At 40.2% G+C, this 19,534-nt stretch overlaps 2 protein-coding genes across 14 annotated transcripts in view; one reads left to right on the forward strand and one right to left on the reverse strand.

Annotated features, from left to right (window-relative positions):
- Positions 1–4,883: 4,883 nt before the first annotated feature.
- LOC144524094 (catechol O-methyltransferase-like) lies at positions 4,884–18,877 on the reverse strand. Of its 6 annotated transcripts, XM_078260096.1 has the most exons (6): positions 18,662–18,877; positions 9,258–9,368; positions 8,242–8,376; positions 6,895–7,190; positions 6,203–6,399; positions 4,884–6,058 (listed from the first exon to the last, which is right to left on the reverse strand). In XM_078260096.1, the coding sequence occupies exons 4-6, from the start codon at positions 7,148–7,150 to the stop codon at positions 5,714–5,716; spliced, it is 798 nt and encodes a 265-aa protein (XP_078116222.1). In that variant the 5' UTR covers positions 7,151–7,190; positions 8,242–8,376; positions 9,258–9,368; positions 18,662–18,877; the 3' UTR covers positions 4,884–5,713. The 6 variants fall into 6 exon arrangements, with proteins under 6 accessions (XP_078116222.1, XP_078116226.1, XP_078116224.1 ...); XM_078260100.1 differs by lacking the exon at positions 18,662–18,877 and having other exon boundaries at positions 8,238–8,376; positions 9,258–9,649; XM_078260098.1 differs by lacking the exon at positions 18,662–18,877 and having other exon boundaries at positions 8,242–8,327; positions 9,258–9,648.
- LOC144524092 (LIM and calponin homology domains-containing protein 1-like) overlaps positions 11,879–19,534 on the forward strand; it is a 106,342-nt gene continuing 98,686 nt past the window's right edge. For 5 of the 8 annotated variants that reach the window (XM_078260084.1, XM_078260087.1, XM_078260086.1 and 2 more), the window contains exon 1: positions 11,879–12,194. In XM_078260084.1, the coding sequence (XP_078116210.1) occupies positions 12,093–12,194 (102 nt within the window). In that variant the 5' untranslated portion in view covers positions 11,879–12,092. The remainder of the gene's footprint in view (positions 12,195–19,534) is intronic. The other 3 variants (XM_078260088.1, XM_078260089.1, XM_078260092.1) reach the window with 1 other exon arrangement.

Consider the following 19,534-nt stretch of genomic DNA (forward strand, 5'->3'; position numbering starts at 1 on the left):
TGCAGCGCGTGTTCTGACAAGAACTAAGAGGGGAGATCATATTTCTCCTGTGTTGGCTTCTCTGCTTTGGCTTCCTGTAAAATCCAGGATTGAATTTAAATCCTTCTCCTGACCTACAAAGCTCTAAATGGTCAAGCACCATCATATCTTGAAGAGCTCATAGTATCTTATTGTCCCACTAGAGCACTGCGCTCCCAGAATGCAGAGTTACTTGTGGTTCCTAGAGTCTCTAAAAGTAAAATGGGAGCCAGAGCATTTAGCTATCAGGCTCCTCTCCTGTGGAACCAGCTCCCAGTCTGGGTTCGGGGGGCAGTGAGGAGTTGCAGTGTTCGCCTAGACCGGCGGGGAAGGTGTGTAGCCACAGTCATGACGCACCGCCTGCCTATCTCGGCTTCTCTTCATAGAAAGCTTACTATATTTAGGGTATGAGGAGTTGCAGCGTTCGCCTAGACCGGCGGGGATGGGTGTGTTGCCACAGTCATGGCGCACCCCCACCCTATCTCTGCTTCTCCCCATAGAAAGCTTACATATACTTAGGGAGTAATGAGTCGCAGCGTTAGCCTAGACCGGCAGGGGAAGGTGTGTAGCCACAATCACGGAACACAGCCTCGCTATCTCCCCTTCTCTGTAGCTCTTAGTTATGCGGTTATAGTTCTAGACTACTGGGGTACCTCCTTGGACACACTGAGCTTCTCTCTCCTCTCTCTTTCCATCTGTGTGTATTCGTGTCACAGAAATGCTTGTTTCTAACATAGCTTCGGGGAGCTTATTCCCCGGAGTCCTTATGTTCTTTTTCCGCCCAGCATCATCATCTTGGATCATGATGGCACCTACATCATGGTGGCAGCTGTCGCCGTGGTCATGCCTTACGCCCTGCTGTGCCCTATTACACCCTGCTATGCACTGCAATGCCCGGCTTCGACTTGCTATGTCCGGCCAACGCCCTGCCACACCCTGTTACGCCCTGCTGTGCTCTACAACACCATGAACTATTATAACTATTACAATATCTTTATTGTGACTATTATTGCCATTGTTCATCATACCCCCAACCGGCACCGTCAGACACCGCCTACCAAGAGCCTGGGTCTGTCCGAGGTTTCTTCCTAAAAGGGAGTTTTTCCTTGCCACTGTCGCACTTACGCATTCATGCATGCTCTTGGGGGAATCACTGGAATTGTTGGGTCCTTGTAAATTATAGAGTGTGGTCTAGACCTACTCTATCTGTAAAGTGTCCTGAGATAATTCCTGTTATGATTTGACACTATAAATAAAATTGAATTGAATTGAATACAGCTAGCTCTATTATAAACAACTGTAACATCTCAAAGGTAAACAGCAGACAGTCTAAAAATAAGGCTGTGTCCTGACTCCTGAAAAGATGACAGGTCACAGAAACAAAGTGACATCAGTTAAATGTGAGAACACAGCATTGTTAGAACACAGCATATCACTGAAGTGAACATTATGAACTGTGCTCTGTGTGTGTGTGTGTGTGTGTGTGTGTGTGTGTGTGTGTGTGTGTGTGTGTGTGTGTGTGTGTGTGTGTGTGTGTGTGTGTGTGTGTGTTTTCCCAGGCTATCATAATGTACCAAATATAGAAGTCCCTTGGTCTCTGGAGAGACCATCAAGTGCCTCCTTACTCCTTTGACTCTGCCCACTCTAGTTGATGAACCAGACGCAAAGGGGAAGGCTTTGTTCCTTCACTGCCTGAGAAGAAACATGGCGTGAATTTAAAATGACTTTGCTGTAAACATGTTGCTTATGCTGCTATTAGACACGCTAATGTAAAAAGAAAATAGTTTATGCAACCAACACATTTTCACAACAGATAGGAGATTGTTGTGATGCAGGCGTGGGCCAATTCAGTTGCAAAAATCAAAGAAATTGTAGACTGAGAAATTTCACTTCAGTTAAGACTAACATGCTGTGACACAGTGGAACTCCTCACAGATAGCCTTTGTTTCCACTGATCACAAAATAAAATGTTTGTGGTTGAAGATTTGTTTTTAAATGTCATGTCCATTTCACACTTTTTCACCTCTGACTGGGTAAAAGAACTTCATGTTATTTGTCCTGTGAATTCTGGGTGACTTTATGAAGGGGGATACACTTTGAGACATGTCCTCAGCGGGTCAAAGTTGGTTGCTCAAATGCTTACATTACCAATGTTTAAAATAACATGACAGCTCCACTCAGCCATATGGAGCGTTTCAGTGTCTTTGAACTAATTGTTTAGTTTTTTCCGGCCCGCAACTTCACTGCTCTCATCCGCATCATTTCCAGACACAGCAGGTAGCTGTTTTCAGTGAAAGAAGCTTTGACAACCGTCAACCGTGACCACCGTATACTACCTGCTCAGCACCAAGCGGCAGACAGACACAGTTAGGGACTAGCTAAAGAGACAGATATTTGGCATTGGTGGAGATCAAATAGAGCTAAAAGTAGAGTGAATATTGAACTTACATTTGCTTCAGTTTGCTTTATTTAACTTCAAATGAATGATAATGTTGCTCCTTATCTCCTGGAAACAGGCAACTGTTTGCCTATGATAATATGTCAATGTTGTAATTACAGCTGGTTTCTTCTGCCCACAAATTGCCAAAACATCTGTTAATGCAGGTAGTAGTTTTACAGTTTTCCCAGTTTGTTCATTTTTCATGGGGAACACTCAACTTAAGTGAAGTATTTTTGAAACCCCAACCCCAATGATTAATTTTTGTACATTTTGAAAGTAACTGACAAACAATATCATACAGCCGATGTTATTTATTGGAGTTTATGGGATAAAATAACAAACCATGTATTATGTCGTTCAGTCTGTCTACTTCTTATATTTTGCTTTTTTACGATGCTAAACAAATAACTAAAACAAAAGAATAAATAGTGCAAGTTTAGATATAGGTCAAACCTCAATAGAATCATAGACGGTATAAAAGCTAGCACATACAAAAGATGAGCATAACATTCTCTGCATAACTTTGAGGATCATAGCCATTGAAGAGGTTTCTGTCTCGGTTGTAAATGTATCCTGGTGAATAACTGGCCATAAGTTCCCAGCAGTGCAATGTGGGGTGTTAGGGTATGAAGGCTGGGCCTTTGTGCAGAGGGCCAGAGGGCAATGGAGCGTGGCTCTTTTAGAGTTTGATTTATAATTGAAAGCTGTGTTTACATCAGCTCTTCAGCCTCCGTAGTACCGAGAGCAGTTCAAAGCTTGATGAAGGAGGAACTCAGAAATTGAACCCATTAGCGAAGGAATTTTTAGGGAAATTGGAGGAAGGGGCAGAGGTTGGGGTGGTCATAGAGCACAGTGTTTACATTTGGTTGTACATCGTTGTGTACACTGGTACTCTGAAAGGAGGGCAAGGAAATGTAAATCACCTCTGACAGCTGAGAAATTGACCACGTCTTGGCTCTAATACTTGTGTTGAAGATGGGAGACTCTCTGGGCTGGGATGGTGGTGGAAGCTAATGAGCAATCATTACAGTTGGTCTTCTTTGAGTAATTACATACACACTGGCCATTTGGGGACATGCTGGGTGCTGCTAAAATTATTGAAATTCTGCTAGTGTCTCTAAAATGCCTGATAATATCTCTAAGTGCATTACAGTTTGTTGAAAGCAAATGCAGCCAAATATGTAAACATTAACATAAAAAAAAACATGACAGGTTAACAGAAATACAAAATACATGCAACCAACAAGTAATCCAGCATTTCTTTCCACTTGTGCAAAATCTAATTCAGGGTTCAGAAAGAAGTTGAGTCTTTATTCAATAGAAATATAAGTTCATAGTTCAAAAACTGGTATACGCTGATTCAGAAACTTGCAGTAAATATTTACTGACTCAAAATACAAATCTTTGACTTGAGTTCTTTCATTCCAAAACACAAATTGCAAAACTCCTTTAAGTGGATGAAAAAACTCCTCACAGATGATTACACCCACCCTGAATGTGATTATTTTCTTAGTGAAAAGTTCCAGATTGCTAATTAGCGATAATCATTTTTCAGTACTTTGACTTTCATGCAGGCAATCACTTCCTCAGAGTGGGCGTCACCTTTTTTTTTCCAAATGTTACACATCTTAATTTGGAATTAAAGTTGTGATATTTTGATACTGATTATGAGACTAACTTTGTATACTAATCAGTTGGTTGTTTATGCTTCTGCAGTTCTCAATAACAGAATTACCAGTTGGGGAGCATACATAACCCATTTGCCTGTAGTTTACTTTCCTGTGTTACTTTCTATGTTCAGCAAATGCAATCGCCACTTCCCCTGCTGTGCAAATAATGATCCATGTATGAGATTATGAAGTATTCATGCAGCTCGTCAACATTTTTCAGCTCCATTACCCATTGTGCTCTGTGGAGACATTCACAGTGATGAACACTGAAACTAGATGGATTTACAAAGCTCTCATCCCTGACAATGTAATGTATTTATATTATCTGAGAATGTACAGCACTTCACCTGACACTCTTTTTCTACCTGTCTCTATTGAACTGCAGTAAACTCTCTAAGTTTGTATAATTTAGCATTCATCACACTGTAACAATAATGACCTTGATTGTAGACCCACCCCTAGGCTCCTGGAAATATTGCATTTAATTAAATTCTTCTTTTGCACCAATATTATTTATTTAAATGCTGCACTAAATTGTCTCTAAACCATGTAATGGCTTTCCAGCTGCTATGAAAGGCTTAGCAGTGCCATTAGAGGCAAATTCGGAAAACTCTGTCTTAGCTCTACCCACAGGACAACAGTGATTCTCCTCATTTAAAATGCAATGCATGCTGAAACATTTAATCTTGACATTATGGCCAAGTTATGCAGAAATGCTGATGTTTGTAAAATGAGGAGGGGAAAACGACTGGGAGCAATTTCCCCAATAATGCTTTATTTTTAATTGTAAACATTGACATTGCGGTCTGGAAGTAAATATCACAATATGCAAGAGAGGGAGTGGGCGTCAAAACAAGTCTGTTGCTGTGGATCATCATCTTTCGTCATGAATAAATCAGGAAACATAAGCTGTATAAATCACAAATTCAAAGGTTAAATGGCCTGTTTGCAGCAAAAAAAGGAGGTTTACAAGTATTTATTGAGGTGTCGTGCAGGAATAACATGCCATTCTTTAAATGGGTGGCATCTCCCTTTAAAGGCTTGCTTTGTCAAGCCCAGTTCAATGCCTGAGCTCCTATTCTTTTAAAAAGCAGAGAGCGCCATCAAGTGGTTGACCTGTGCTCGACATCTACTCATTTCTTTGTTCCTTTTGTTGTGGGGAGAAGTGATTGTGCAAGCTGCTTTGTGATTTTGTTAATATTACCAACAGAAGTAAGTAGTATTTTGTATCTCCTCTACCAGTGTGTTATTGTAATCGTTATGTTTAATTGGTTTTGTTTGTCATTTGGGTGCCATACAATAAGGCTGCAGGAATATTAATATCATCTTTCCTTTTCTACTGTGAATTATTTCCAGTAATACCATTAGATATTTAAGATTATTAAGTAATGTATAGCATGAAAACTGTTTTACATACCAATATTGAAATACATCTAACTTAAAACAATTCAAGGAAAAAAAAAGTACAGTTTGACAAATTGTAGAAAATAATAAAAAATGTGATCCTCTAATACTAGAGATGATGAAGTATTTAACACTATTGGTTGATATAGTCCACACAAACTGAAAGCACATACCCACATATTTACATTCTGCTAACCCTATCTACCCTTACGCTTTCCTTTTGGTAGAAAATCTCCGTCATAAACTGAAGCTTTGACTTGATGCAGTAGCAGTCGGGCCTCGCTCTGATGTAACTCAGGATTTCTCTGAGATCTCCGGCTCTTTGGTTCCTGTAGATCAGAAGGACGGAGCAGCCAGAGGGGCAGAGGAGCTCCTCTCTCTCCAGAGCCAGCAGGTCTGGAAGGTACTGCTGGGGGTCATGGTCCATCAGTACCAGATTGAGCCCTTCACTAGCTTCTTGATTAAGCTCAAGAGCTGAATGCAAAGTTAAGATGGCCTCAGCTGAGCTAGATGTCAACACCTGGAACTGCAAAGAATCAGAAGAGCACAAAAAGAGAGATCAGAATCCCTCAGTTCTATTTTTTAGCTTTCTTGTTAAAAGTGGTAAGTTAGCTACTTTGTCTTTTATTTGAGTGCAGTAAAGTAAAACGCTCATCTTCTCTGGGCATACCTGGGAGTGTTTGAAGCCAGCCACCAGTATGATTTCCTCCCCTAGCTCTGCTGTGAGTGGGTCCAGCTCCACTGTGATCAGTCTGCCAGCAGAGGGCAGCAGACGCAGCAGGCGGACAGAACTGTAGCCACAGTGCATCCCCAGCTCCAACACCCGGGAGGGACGGACACGCCTCACCGCTTCATCCAATGCTTCACCTAGGAGAGATGACAGGAACAGAGGTGGTGCTGATTGATGATGACTTGACATGTCCTTCTCATATCTGTTACTAATTATTGACCTGAACACTGATTGTTTTATTTGTACAAAGAGCACAGTTTGTTACACTGTGGACATTCATTTTCAAACAAGAAGCATCCAAAGTCGATGTTTTTTTGCTTGAATTACCTGTGGGCAGAATACAGTAATAGTAAAACAAAGTGGTGTATTATTATCATAAGGTAAGGAACTTATGGCTGACAGATATGCAGTTGGATGTAAGATGATAGAAACAATATTATGTGACACAGTCGGGTGAAATACTAAATTCCCAGTGTAATAATGTACGGTTCATTTCAAGAGTTACAAAGACTTTCAACAGTTTTAAAGTAATGATCTGGGAGATTTTAAGAGAAACCCTCTGTACTGATATCATAAAGGCTGTCTTGTAACTAATGCACTTGGTAAATAAAGTGATTCTAATGCGTACTGACCAATCTGTGGGCTGATGCAAAGGGAGGGGTGTGTGCCGGCGTAAAGGTCAAAAGTCTCCAGGACGCTGTCAACTTTGCCATGGGTGCATTTGGAAAACACTAAGGCGTGGGTGCTCCTTACACACACTCTCCCTCGCACCAGCCTCAGCGCCCAGGCCAGAGCTCGGTGGCACTGTGCGGCAACTTTGACACAATACCGACTGGATACCATGACGAAGGCAGGAAGCAGCGGGACAGAAAGGACCACGAGACACATTTTACAAGGCTTTGGAGGAGACGAGAAGAACTGCTGAAACCTGTGAATGACAGGAAGAGAATCTAAAATCAGTTTATGGATCTGAGAAGTGTGACTGAGAGAGAAAAGTGACCCATTTGGTACACTTAGATTTTAGTTAGGCCTATTCTAATTATGATTGTTGGCTTATCTGTTCCAGTTATTATTAAATCTGGCTTATTTGTGCTAGAACAAAATCAAGAGTTCCAAAGAAAAAACACCTGTATTTTCAGCAGATTATGTACACGGCCATGACCAGCCGTCAGCCATAGATTATGAGATATTTTCTGATTATATTTTGGTGGAAAGATAAGTTATAGTAAAAAAAATAAATGTTCTGTATGTTGGCATGCAAAAATTGATTTGGGGCCATTATGACTGCAGGAAACACTGTGAAATTATTGTGTACAGTATTCTCTTATTATTATATTAAAAACACTGACCTCTGGCACCCCCTGCAGATACATTATGTTACTTCTGTTGGCATTCAATTGGAAAAATATTTCAATTCCCAAATCATTGCACCTTTTAAATGTAGGAATGTCCAACTATAACTCTAACTTTCATATTTTACTTCCAATCAAATACTACAGCAAGAGCTTTCACTGAAAAATTCTGCTCCTGGAACAAAAAAAAACCGCTTTGAGAGTCCAACCACCACAACATTTTGGATTAACAGATCAACAATTTTAATTGTTCAACAATAAAAATATCAGAAGCATAGATTCTTACTGCAAAGATTTAGGGACACATGATTAATATCAAGTTTGTTTTTTTGCAAAACCCCTCCAGGTTTAAATTCATATTCATCTTTATTAGAGGCACTGTCCATGATTTATAGGCTACTGCATCTTGGAATAAATAAAACTGACTGAATATACAACTGAATTACAATGCTTCTAACAATATTACATGTGTAGTATGGCTTTTAGTTTAAAAGAAGAATGTGGATCTGTATATTCTAGTAACTTATTAAAACATTTTAAACAAAGAAATTGAACACTTTAAGGAGGACATTGAACAGATTTCTTGAGACAGAAATAATAACATATTTGCAGAAGTGTATTACTTGCCAAACTGCCCTGTTGCCTGTCCAGGTTAGGAGGACGTCCTGTCAAACACAGATGGGACTGTCACTCCTGGAAGTCAAGAAGGGGAGCTGCATAATGGAAACACTGAACTGTTATTTGTATCCAGGAAATAAAAGCCTGAGGAACAGAAAAGAGGAGTGGCGAGTGAGTACACCCTCTCTACAAATGAACACACACACACACACACACACACACACACACACACACACACACACACACACACACACACACACACACACACACACACACACACACACACAAAATGCCTGCCTGAAGCTCCTCCTCTCACTTTTCAGTACTGCTGCATTATTCCACAAGAGGTCAGCAAAGATGTAAGAATATCTCCAAGCCTGTGGCTAAACTTAGGTGTCTGCAGGACCTGGGAAAGTCTCGATTGGTGTCATCAAACCTAGGAAACTGATAGCTTTCCATGTTGATATGTATAGTGCTTACAAATGTTGAAATTGTGTGTCTTTAAAAAGGAATTAAGGGGACCACAGGGGCAAAACTTTTCATCACGGTAGGTCTACATCTGGCTTGGTTGTGCAACCCAGAGAACACAACTGACCATGTGGGAGACTAATGAGATATCAAAGGATCCCTTATGTCTCCTAAAATAGCCTAAACAATTGGCCCTGACAACAAGAACTAAGAATGAACTGACTGGGGGAATTGAATTTACCATTAAGCTATAGAGGAATGTTCTAATGCAACATGAGGTTTAGGTGTGTTTAAAACAAAATAAATGTAAATAAAATAGAAAATGGCTACTGCATCTTGGAATAAATAAAACTGACTGAATATACAACTGAATTACAATGTTTCTAACAATATTACATGTGCAGTATGGCTTTTAGTTTAAAAGAAGAATGTGGATCTGTATATTCTAGTAACTTATTAAAACATTTTAAACAAAGAAATTGAACACTTTAAGGAGGACATTGAACAGATTTCTTGAGACAGAAATAATAACATATTTGCAGAAGTGTATTACTTGCCAAACTGCCCTGTTGCCTGTCCAGGTTAGGAGGACGTCCTGTCAAACACAGATGGGACTGTCACTCCTGGAAGTCAAGAAGGGGAGCTGCATAATGGAAACAGCCGGCTAACTGAAAAACAAACCATGATTTGCTCCCAGTCACAGACATTTTGGGTCAAAGTTCACATTAAAGAAAACCACACTGAACTGTTTTTTGTATCCAGGAAATAAAAGCCTGTGGAACAGAATAGAGGAGTGGCAAGTGAGTACACCCTCACTACAAATGAACACGAACACACGCACACACACACACACACACACACACACACACACACACACACACACACACACACACACACACACACACACACACACACACACACACACACACACACACACACACACACAAAATGCCTGCCTGAAGCTCCTCCTCTCACTTTTCAGTACTGCTGCATTATTCCACAAGAGGTCAGCAAAGATGTAAGAATATCTCCAAGCCTGTGGACAAACTTAGGTGTCTGCAGGACCTGGGAAAGTCTCGATTGGTGTCATCAAACCTAGGAAACTGATCGCTTTCCATGTTGATATGTATAGTGCTTACAAATGTTGAAATTGTGTGACTTTAAAAAGGAATTAAGGGGACCACAGGGGCAAAACTTTTGATTTAAATCCACGTAGGTCTACATCTGGCTTGGTTGTGCAACCCAGAGAACACAACTGACCATGTGGGAGACTAATGAGATATCAAAGGATCCCTTATGTCTCCTAAAATAGCCTAAACAATTAACAACAAGGAATTGAATTGACCATTAAACTATAGAGGAATGTTCTAATTAGTTATTTAGGGCTGTCTTTAAAACAAAACAAATGTAAATAAAATAGAAAATGTTTTTCCACCTTAGCATATACAGATTTTCATGTCACTTTCATGACATTATTTTTGTATCGGCCTGGCGGAGGGAAACCAAGTATGCAAACTAAGTATACCAAACGTTTTACTTGAGCTTTGAGCTTAATAATTATTTTAGACCACAGATGACAAAAAGCATAATTTGTAAGTGATATGAAAATATGGAGCTGCTCCCCCCGCGACCCGATACCCGATAAGCGGACGAAGATGGATGGATGGATGGATGGATTATTTTGTTGATTGTCTCATATTATCAATGACTGGAGATCAGAATTGGCCCTTTGTTTTGGGTGCCTTTGCTCTAAATCAGTGAACTCTCTGCTCTCTCAGTTGCCCCATATAGTGAAAGTGGGGGTGAGATCCCCAGTGTGTTGCTGCCCTCATTGGCTGGTGGTGGAGCGGCGCTGCTCTGTGTATTTTTGGCCATTGGAGCGGATCATACTGCGGTGTGCAAGTCCTGTCAGTCCGACTGCGTCAAGTTAGCCAGGAATAGCTAGATTACTACCGGAAGCAAAGCATCTTTGTAACCAAAATAAAATCCTTAACAAATGGCTGGTGGAATGGAAGCCAATGGGCAGTAACAACACTGACACGTGTATGTTAACACCAATACAAGTTGTAAACAATGACAAACAAATAGTTCTCGTGGGCTAAAGTGGGCCAATGAAAACTATGACATAGCTAACAGCTAGCTAGCTAACTGGCAAAAGACGAATCCAGTTTAAACAAAGAAATAGTAGGCCGTACATTAACAAATATTTGTATTTAACGTTACACATTTTAAAGTTACTTGCTGTTTTGTTTAGCCAAAAGTCGTAAGCAAGTGCTGATGGTATATATCCTTCTTGTAAGTTAACACTACTAACATTAAGCAGTTCCAAAAAAAACTTTACTCTGACGTTCACTTATCTTCTTATCTTATTTCCTAGTGAGTGTTATCAGAGTAGTAATAGTATTCTTCTATCTACTAGTAATAAAGGTAGCTTTGGCGTTACTTCTTATTTAGTAATTAGTTCATATTATACAACAAAAAACGCAATTTCCGGTTACCTATCTTGTAGATTTCTACCGCCAAAATATACACGCATTATTCACTTCCGGTTATTGATGGCGTTTTGGTTTGTTGCAACCAACAGTCTGCAACTTGAAACACCCTTTAAATTATGCAGCCTTTGGAATCGTTTTCATTTCAGTTTCATAAATGAGTTTTGTGGAATCTGGAAATGTGTTCAAATCGGCGGTAGGTTAAGTTTTGTTTAACGTTAAGTATCTTTCAGAACCAGACTAATGTGACTGTAACGTCAATTAACGTCAGCCATTAAAGTTAATGTTAGCTAACGAATGACGGTAAAGCCTGGACTTTTCCAATGTCCACTGCCCTCCACTTTGCGAGTCCTTGATACTCTTTACGTTTTCAAGGTGTAATTTATGTAAGTTATCATTCTGAATGGCACACAGAGTCCCGAGTTCCTCTGTCATTAGCTAAGCTGCAACATTGCCAAGAAATTAACGTTAAGCTAACAGCTCAACAGTCAGTTTTCAGTGAGATGACGGCTTAACGTTACGTTAGAAAATGCTGAAAGGATCCAAACTACGCAACGTGTCTGTTGTCACATTTATTGTAATCATTGTGTTATATTTAATGCGCCCAATTATGCGACTGAAGTTTTTATTTTTAGCGGTTTCACCGGAAGCCATGTACGTGACTCTAGCTGACTTGACGCTGGTTGTCTTTCCACAGACTGCAACAGGAGCGATACTGGAGAGCAGCAACTGGTTCGTTCGCCTCGCTGGTGCTGCTGCTGCTGCAACACCTACAACCGACGGAGGAGAACGGGCTGACCGACACAATTCACGTGTAATTTTGGTGGAATAACGCGCGTTGAGCTGCTTTTACACCTTTTACAGGCTTTACAGTACTTGGAGAGCAGATCTTCTTCGCCAATGGCAAGTCCGGTTGCAGACATAGGACAGTCTCATCAGCATCACCCAGTGACCGACTCGGCCGCAGACTCCGCGTTCCAGGAGGCGCAGACATGGATAGAGGTGAGTAACGGAGCACAAACACAGAGTCCAAATATTACCTTAATACCAATACTACATCATCAACACTTTGCTTCCCTTTTGTGCAGGTGTTTTGTTTTCATTATGTGGCCTTAGTTATTGGTTTGCAGCATGTATCTGCAGCGTTTTCTCATTTAAACGGCAGTTTGATTTTATTGCTTCGTCACCTGTTGAAAGGTGACTCAAACTGCAATAATCTGACTCAGATACTGACGAAATCTTCCCAACAATATTCCTATGAAGTGTATGCATTGGGTGCAGTGTGCCCGTTCATTAATGCATTTTTTTGCAATATTACGTTCTTCTATTAACTTGGGTCTGAAACCCAATACTGAGTTAATAACTACTTTATTACTCTCAAAATAGAAAGTTACACTCTTAATTTCTAATGATATAGCCTAACTATAATAATACCGTAATATCCTAAATAGGATATTGCACACAGTTGTACTAGACACTCCTAAATGTTGCAGCAGGCTTTCAGTTGTTTTTGGTGAGGGCCATTGTACAGTAGCTTTGCCTGCTGTAGGGCTTGGTGCCTGTTTGACTGAAAACAATGAATGCATCATGTGGAATGGATTTTTGTTTCATTGCGAGCCTGGTGAACAATAATCACACAAACAAGGTTTTGTTCTGGGAGAATTTCAATCACGACACTTGCCCCCATTGCATTTGACTTTGTCATCCTGCAGTGAGCTGTCCTCTTGTCAGCCTTCAAAACACTGATGTCTGGCTGATTATCTGTTGCATGTTGGTGGAATGCAGTCACAGCTTTGCAGGTTGACATAAAGGCTTAACAATCTAAAATCTAATTTGAAGGCCACTGTGGCAGAAGAGATTGATTCAGTGTAGCAGGGGCGTTGTTAAGGATTGTGGGGCCTCTGTACAGGAGAGAACTGTGGGGCCCCCATATTCTTCCCTCATTTACATTTCACTAATCATTGACACATTGAGGCTACATCCACACGTATACGTTTTTGTTTCAAAATGCATAATGTTTGCTATGTTTAGCGTCCACACTCCAGCATTTCCGAGCCCCTGGAATGGAGGCTTCTGGAAACGCTGCTGACCCAGTTTTAGTTTGAAAACTCCAGTGTTGCGTTTTAGTCTAGACGGGCAGAAACGGAGACCTTTGGAAACAATGATGCAGACACCCCTGTTTGCTTCCTGATTGGGTCTTATCTGTCCTGAGGTGTCCTTCCCTGATTTGTCACGCCTTATCACGTGACCCTTTTCCAGAAGAAAATAAACGATCAGCCTTGACTACCGGTGGTTAATTCAACGTGGATAACGAATTACAGCCATTTCTTACCTTGTTGTTGATGCCTGCAGCTGATGTGCAGTTAAAGTTTCATTTTTATAATGCTACTACTTGCCTACATGTGCATTTTTTCAATCTTTTTTTTCAGTTTCAACTTTCTGTCAATTTATCACTGTTTTGGCATGGAGGGGTTTGAGGGGAAGGGGCATGTGTAGTTATTACCATACTGTGTTTTAAACTCATCAAAATGTATTACATCTTAAAGTACTATTGAAAATGACAGATCCTCTTTAAGAATGTCAAGCGCCATAACAGACCTATTTAGCACTAAACCCCTTTGAGGCTCATATCAAATCTTTAAAAAGCCACTACTGACCTAGAATCTCTGAGGCAGATCAGGGCTGAGAGCTGAAAAGGCAGGAGTGAACGGATTCTACTCCTGCGCTGTTGTTCTTCTATCACCCTTGCCCCGTGGGGACTGATTTCATTACCCATACACACCTGGTCACAGCCCTTCAGTCACCTCAGGGAACCAGAGACAGGTCACTGTATCTTCAATGAATAGGACAACGCAAAATCTCAGTCAGCATCCCAACGGCCAATGTTACGACTTCTATTAAATTTCTGTGTCATACTGCATGGTGTCAGGACTTTAGGCTACAGGTTAACAACGGGTCTCCTGTTTGCCAAGTATTGTCAGTGGCAAAACGTGCAACGAAACTCTAGCCAACATCCTCAAAGTGGACTCGTGCGCTTTGTGTTGTTCACTTCACCAGCTACACATCCTTGGTTGTAAGCAAAACTTTTACTGTCTTTCTTTGCCCTCTCGTTTTGTTTCATTTTAGGGTTAGCTGTTAATAATAATTGTATCTTTTTATATTCTGTCCTAGACCCATAATGCAATATTGCCTTCTTGATTGAGAGGGCATATCTCAATCTTTTGCCATTTTAAACAATGGCCGTCCAGTTTACATATACAAGAAAACAATCAAGATAACATAGACATATTTTGCAGAGGCATGTTTGATCACTTCCTTGTGCTATTTTAGGGCCTGTTCACACCAAGTGTATTTGGCATGATATTTTTTTTTCAATAAGTTGGAGCAGTAACTCTTAAATTTTAGTTTGTTTTGGCAGGTGAGAATACTTTGAATTCTGCTGCACACTAGCTAACCACACAGAAACCCCTAAGACTCCTGTTGAAAACCAGATTTATGCTTTTCTGTCAAATTGTTCTGTATCCTGAGTAGAAACGTATTTATAGTTCAGTGTAGGATTTTACCCTGTAGGTTGTCGTTACAGTAAAATTGAATTATCAAACCTGTATCATACATTTATTATATACCTAAAGTAATTGGTTGCGCATGTTGGGACATAGAGCAATGATGGGATGGTTTGCACTGTTAATCGCAACTTGCATTTTTCTAGCAACTGAAAATGAGACTATTTAATGCTATCACAAAGAAGTAATTGTATGGAATGCTTTTTCATTCACAAGATGGTTTGCATTGAAGTGGCTTTTTAGATGACGATCTCTGTCCTCACGAGTATTTTAGCACCATTTCAGAACTAATCTGCATCCATTCTAACATGCCTGTAAACGCATACCACAGACCATTCAGTATATAGCCTACATCTTCAACTTACAAAGCAAGTAATAGTGCGTTCCATTTACCTTGGAAGTAGGAAGCCAGAGCTGGGAATGACGGAATTCACATTGAGATTTTCTCTAGCCAGGTCAGCCTCTGTTAGCAATTCCAGTTGATAACAACCCATTAAGCTTTTTTTGTGTGCATACAAACGGCATAACAACATGTCTTAAAATAGAAGTTGGACAGGACTGTGTGTACGACACATTTTGTGAGACAAAAATAAGACAGAAGTGCTAATAAATAGAGCCCGACTGATATTATCGGCGGGCCGATATTATTGGCTGATATTAGGCATTTTCCAAAGTATCGGTATTGGCATCTATAATGGCCTATAAATGAATATTTAAAAAATAAAATAAAAATGGACGAAACCCCCTTCAACCATGTTATGAGTGTGTACAGTTTGTCCACCAGAGGGCGCTCTACAACGTCACTGTTGTCAACACTCGTGTTTAACCCTTTAAGTGTCATATCTTAAGTTTGTATTTTTATACATTTTATTTATCAGAACTTTAATATATTATGATGTTCTGTTGTGACAATAAAACAAACAAGTTTATTTTTAAACTGCATTATCATATTATTTGAGTGAGGACTCATAAATAATTACAAATAACTAATGTTAGGGAAATCGGTTTACTGTATGTTTTTTTTTTTTTACGCGTTTCTGGATTATTTTTTAATATACATCGGCCAATATATCGGAATGTCGGATTTTTAAATCGCCAAATATTTGTATCGATATCGCCTTAAAAATCCTTGGGCTGGGCTCTACTAATAAACTGTATGCTATTACAGCTTTTACTACTGTTGATGCACGGAGAAGCCATGTTGGATTTTGAACTAGGGGTACTGTGAGGTTGTCCGACCTCCCAACTCTGAAATCAGAGTACAAATGCCGAGAGTCAAAAACAACACACCTTCGACGTTCTGTGTGTGCGTCACGTTAGGTCACGGCAGTTTCCTGTGGCGTTGCTATGACGACCAGCCACGCTCGCCTCACACATGAGGCAGTACTAAATCTGAAAATGGAGGACGGGGCACCGCGGTCGAGCAGAGTAGAGTAGAGCTGGTACGAGCAGTGGGTAAGCGCCATAACGCTCCCTAACATCCACTTTGAATTACAAAGTAATTCTCTCAAATGTGTCACCATGGGAGCTGAGCTCAGACAAATGGCAACCAATGGCTCTATCTGTAATACCCAACACCTTGATGAAGCATTCACACCTGCACTCATTACTTCCTTGCCCGCACTTCCTCTCACCATCTCGTCAGTAACGCTGGCACTAATGGCGGTGTTTAGGCTCCTCTGAACTGGCCCTTTGATGAGGTTGATTGATTTGTGTCATATAGCCACAGGGTGTTTGCATGAATGGGAACCCAATGAAATAATCTGACTGGTTCTTTTCCCAGCACACATCTTAGTGGTTTAATGAAATAGCTTTCTTCTGAATGGTGGTTGCGGACTATTGGCTGTTGGTAAATTCATATCAAAGCATAACTGTGAGTTGCATAATTTCATCACTCAACTTGTTATGATTAAAGACAATTATGGAGGAAAAACATCCAATGGATAAATTAACAAGAATACTTTGCATTGAAACAAATTGAAAAAGCTCAAACCAAATGTAACAAACTTGCAAAGAAAAGCAAACCCAGTTTGGCATGTGGAGCGTAGTAAGATATCTTGTCAGATTTTAACTTAGCCAAGTATGAGAGATTAACTCACTGAAGAATTTCATGCTGGTGCTGGTTTTCCTTGAAGTCACTCATACTCCATAAAAACAGACAAATGACTTAAGTCTATATAGACTGGCAGTTAAACCGTGTTGCCAGAGAGGCTTTCTTGTACAGCTTAGGCACTACATGATATTAAACCTGCTTAGAAGTGAGGCTTTCCAGTGACGGCTGAGTCGGCACTGGTGTCTGTAGAAAAAGGGCAGGCCATCTTGGACTCTTCTTTTATTTTAAGCTGGTTAGTGATATGTCGTGTTTCTTTTCTGTGCCTGCATAATATATACAACAGTCAGGTATTTAATGTGTGATGCTTAGTCTTTTTACTAAGTCTTTTCTTAGTCTATTCAAGTTTCAAGTTTTGTGCTGTAGTCCCTGCAGAAAGGGCTCTCAATATGATCGCAACAAAAACAAATGTGCTCAGTGTTCTTTGCACACTTTGCAATATCTCATGGTTATTATTGTGATTTCCTTTTTTTTGGATGATTTGAAAATGGCTGTTTATTTGGCTGTTTAGTTGCCTGGCGATGTCACTCGTTCTCTTGTTGCTGCTTGATATAGCTGCGTTATCCGTCAAACATTTGTAATGTAAATAATCCTGTCAAGATGTCTTTATTTTCCAGAGCTTGTCTCAACTAGTTTAGTGTCTCTTCTCTGTTAGGTGTGTGTGTGTGTGTGTGTGTGTGTCTCTGTCTCTTTATCCTTGAACCCCCATCTCCTTCTGTCCAAGTCATGGCATGTTTAGGGGGCTGTGAATAATACAAAGTTCCATTGTGACATGCCTGAAAGGTAAAGTGACAAATCTACATGTCAATGGTTGATATAATTCCTGTGATATCATTGTACTCAACAGCCAAATCACCAGATTGATTCATGTTATTAAATGTCTGTCCAGCGTAGATATCACCGTGACTGGAGATTTAAATTCCCTATCCAGTATTTTACAGTATACACACACAGTATTTCATCTTGAGACTTAAGTTACGAGTGTTATTGATATGTGTGCAGTAATGTGTGTGTGTGTGTGTGTGTGTATATAGAATCCAACACACAAAACAATTATATTCAAAATAGAGCTGCAAATATTAATGGATTAGTTGTCAACTTTTATAATCGATTAATCGGTTTGAGTCAAAGATTCTCTTATTCCAGCTTCTTAAATATTAATATTTTCTAGTTTGTTCACTCCTGATGACAGTAAACTGAATATATTTGCGACATTTGAGGACGTCATCTTGGGCTTTGTGAAATGCTGATCGATAGGGATGCATCGGATGGACATCGGAATCTGCAGATGTCCGCCCTATTTACTGTCGGCCCATTGGCTAATAAGGTGACATGCGCCGATGGCAGTAGCTGAAGTTTATCTATTTTGCGCTGCCTTAATGTTGTGTTAATTGGTCTGACTTATGCAACAGTGGCCTACCCAGCTTCACAAGAGAATGCTCCTGTGACCAGCGTCCAAAATTAACTTTTTTGTCCACCAGCCAAATGGCTAGTGAATGTTCAGATTTGACCAGCCACTGAATGGATAATCATTGTTTTTTGGCTGGTGAGTGAAGCAAATCTACCAGCCACTTGCATATTTTACCAGCATTCGGCTAGTAGATGGTGCTAACGATTATCTGAGAGCTAATAAAAAACAGAGCGATGACCTGGAGGCCAAGAGAGCACAGACCGACATAACGACTCAGCCCATGTTAACCACAGCATTCGAGAAGGTGAAATCCCCGTAGGCACCGGACAGCATAGCTTACCGGCTGGTAGCATGCAGCAAGAGACACAGGTTAATGTTAGCTTACCGGTAGCCTGTAGCTTGACTATTATTCCAGACACCATGGCCCCTGCCAGAATCTGATATGAAATAGAAACAACAGAAAATCCTCCTGGTTCCATGAAATCACCTGTGTGGCAACATGTTGGCTTCCCCGTGAGTTATGTAAACAGGTTAGGAAATATGTGGGCTCCGTGTAAAGTGCCAAATGCGACTAGACTTGATGACTGCACCTGGTGTTTGGAAACTTTGAGTTAAGGAGCCAAGAAAGGATGAACCAAGCAAATGGGGGGAAAAGAGGGTTATGGTTGCCAAGAACCGAAACACTGATGATGATTTTCCTTTTATCAAAATGAAAGAGAAAGTGAGCCCGTGTGGAGAGACTTCAGAGAAAGGGACCATTATAAATGGATGTTTAGTAATGTTGCAGTCCACATGTGTTCATGTAATTTCAACCTAGTGTGTCTACTTTTTGCAATATATATGTTTTGTATTTTTTTTAAACGGTTCCCTTTGCAATATAAAATTGTTTGATGTTTTGTAATTAGAATACTTATATGAATTTAACTAATTGACATCCTTGAAACTGCTAGTTATATCATGATGCTTAAAAAACTCCCATAATGAAGTGGAGGCAGCTTTTTAAAGCTGACACATACGATTCTAATTGGAATTCATCATAATATGAATTGTCTAGCTTCCTTTTTGAAATTGGGATTAGATTCTTCACAATTCTTTTTCCTGCACAGACACTATTGATACACATGGGGAAACCATCCTTGTCTCATCGTTGAGCGCTATGATAGCCTGATACTCAGCAAAACAGGCCAAAAGGTCTAACTAATCCACAGCCATCAACAGACATTTGTCTGTCAAAATGTCCACACGTTGCTCTCAGTAA

This window comes from Sander vitreus, chromosome 10 (genome assembly GCF_031162955.1).
Source record: "Sander vitreus isolate 19-12246 chromosome 10, sanVit1, whole genome shotgun sequence".
Lineage (NCBI taxonomy): Eukaryota > Metazoa > Chordata > Actinopteri > Perciformes > Percidae > Sander > Sander vitreus.

Excerpts from the sequence above, each read along its gene's own strand:
- LOC144524094 (XM_078260096.1), bottom strand. The coding sequence starts at position 7,150 with ATGTGTCTCGTGGTCCTTTCTGTCCCGCTGCTTCCTGCCTTCGTCATG. Across the intron at positions 6,400-6,894 it reads TTGCATCAGCCCACAGATTG|GTGAAGCATTGGATGAAGCG; the intron begins GTCAGTACGCAT and ends CATCTCTCCTAG. Across the intron at positions 6,059-6,202 it reads CTGGCTTCAAACACTCCCAG|TTCCAGGTGTTGACATCTAG; the intron begins GTATGCCCAGAG and ends GATTCTTTGCAG.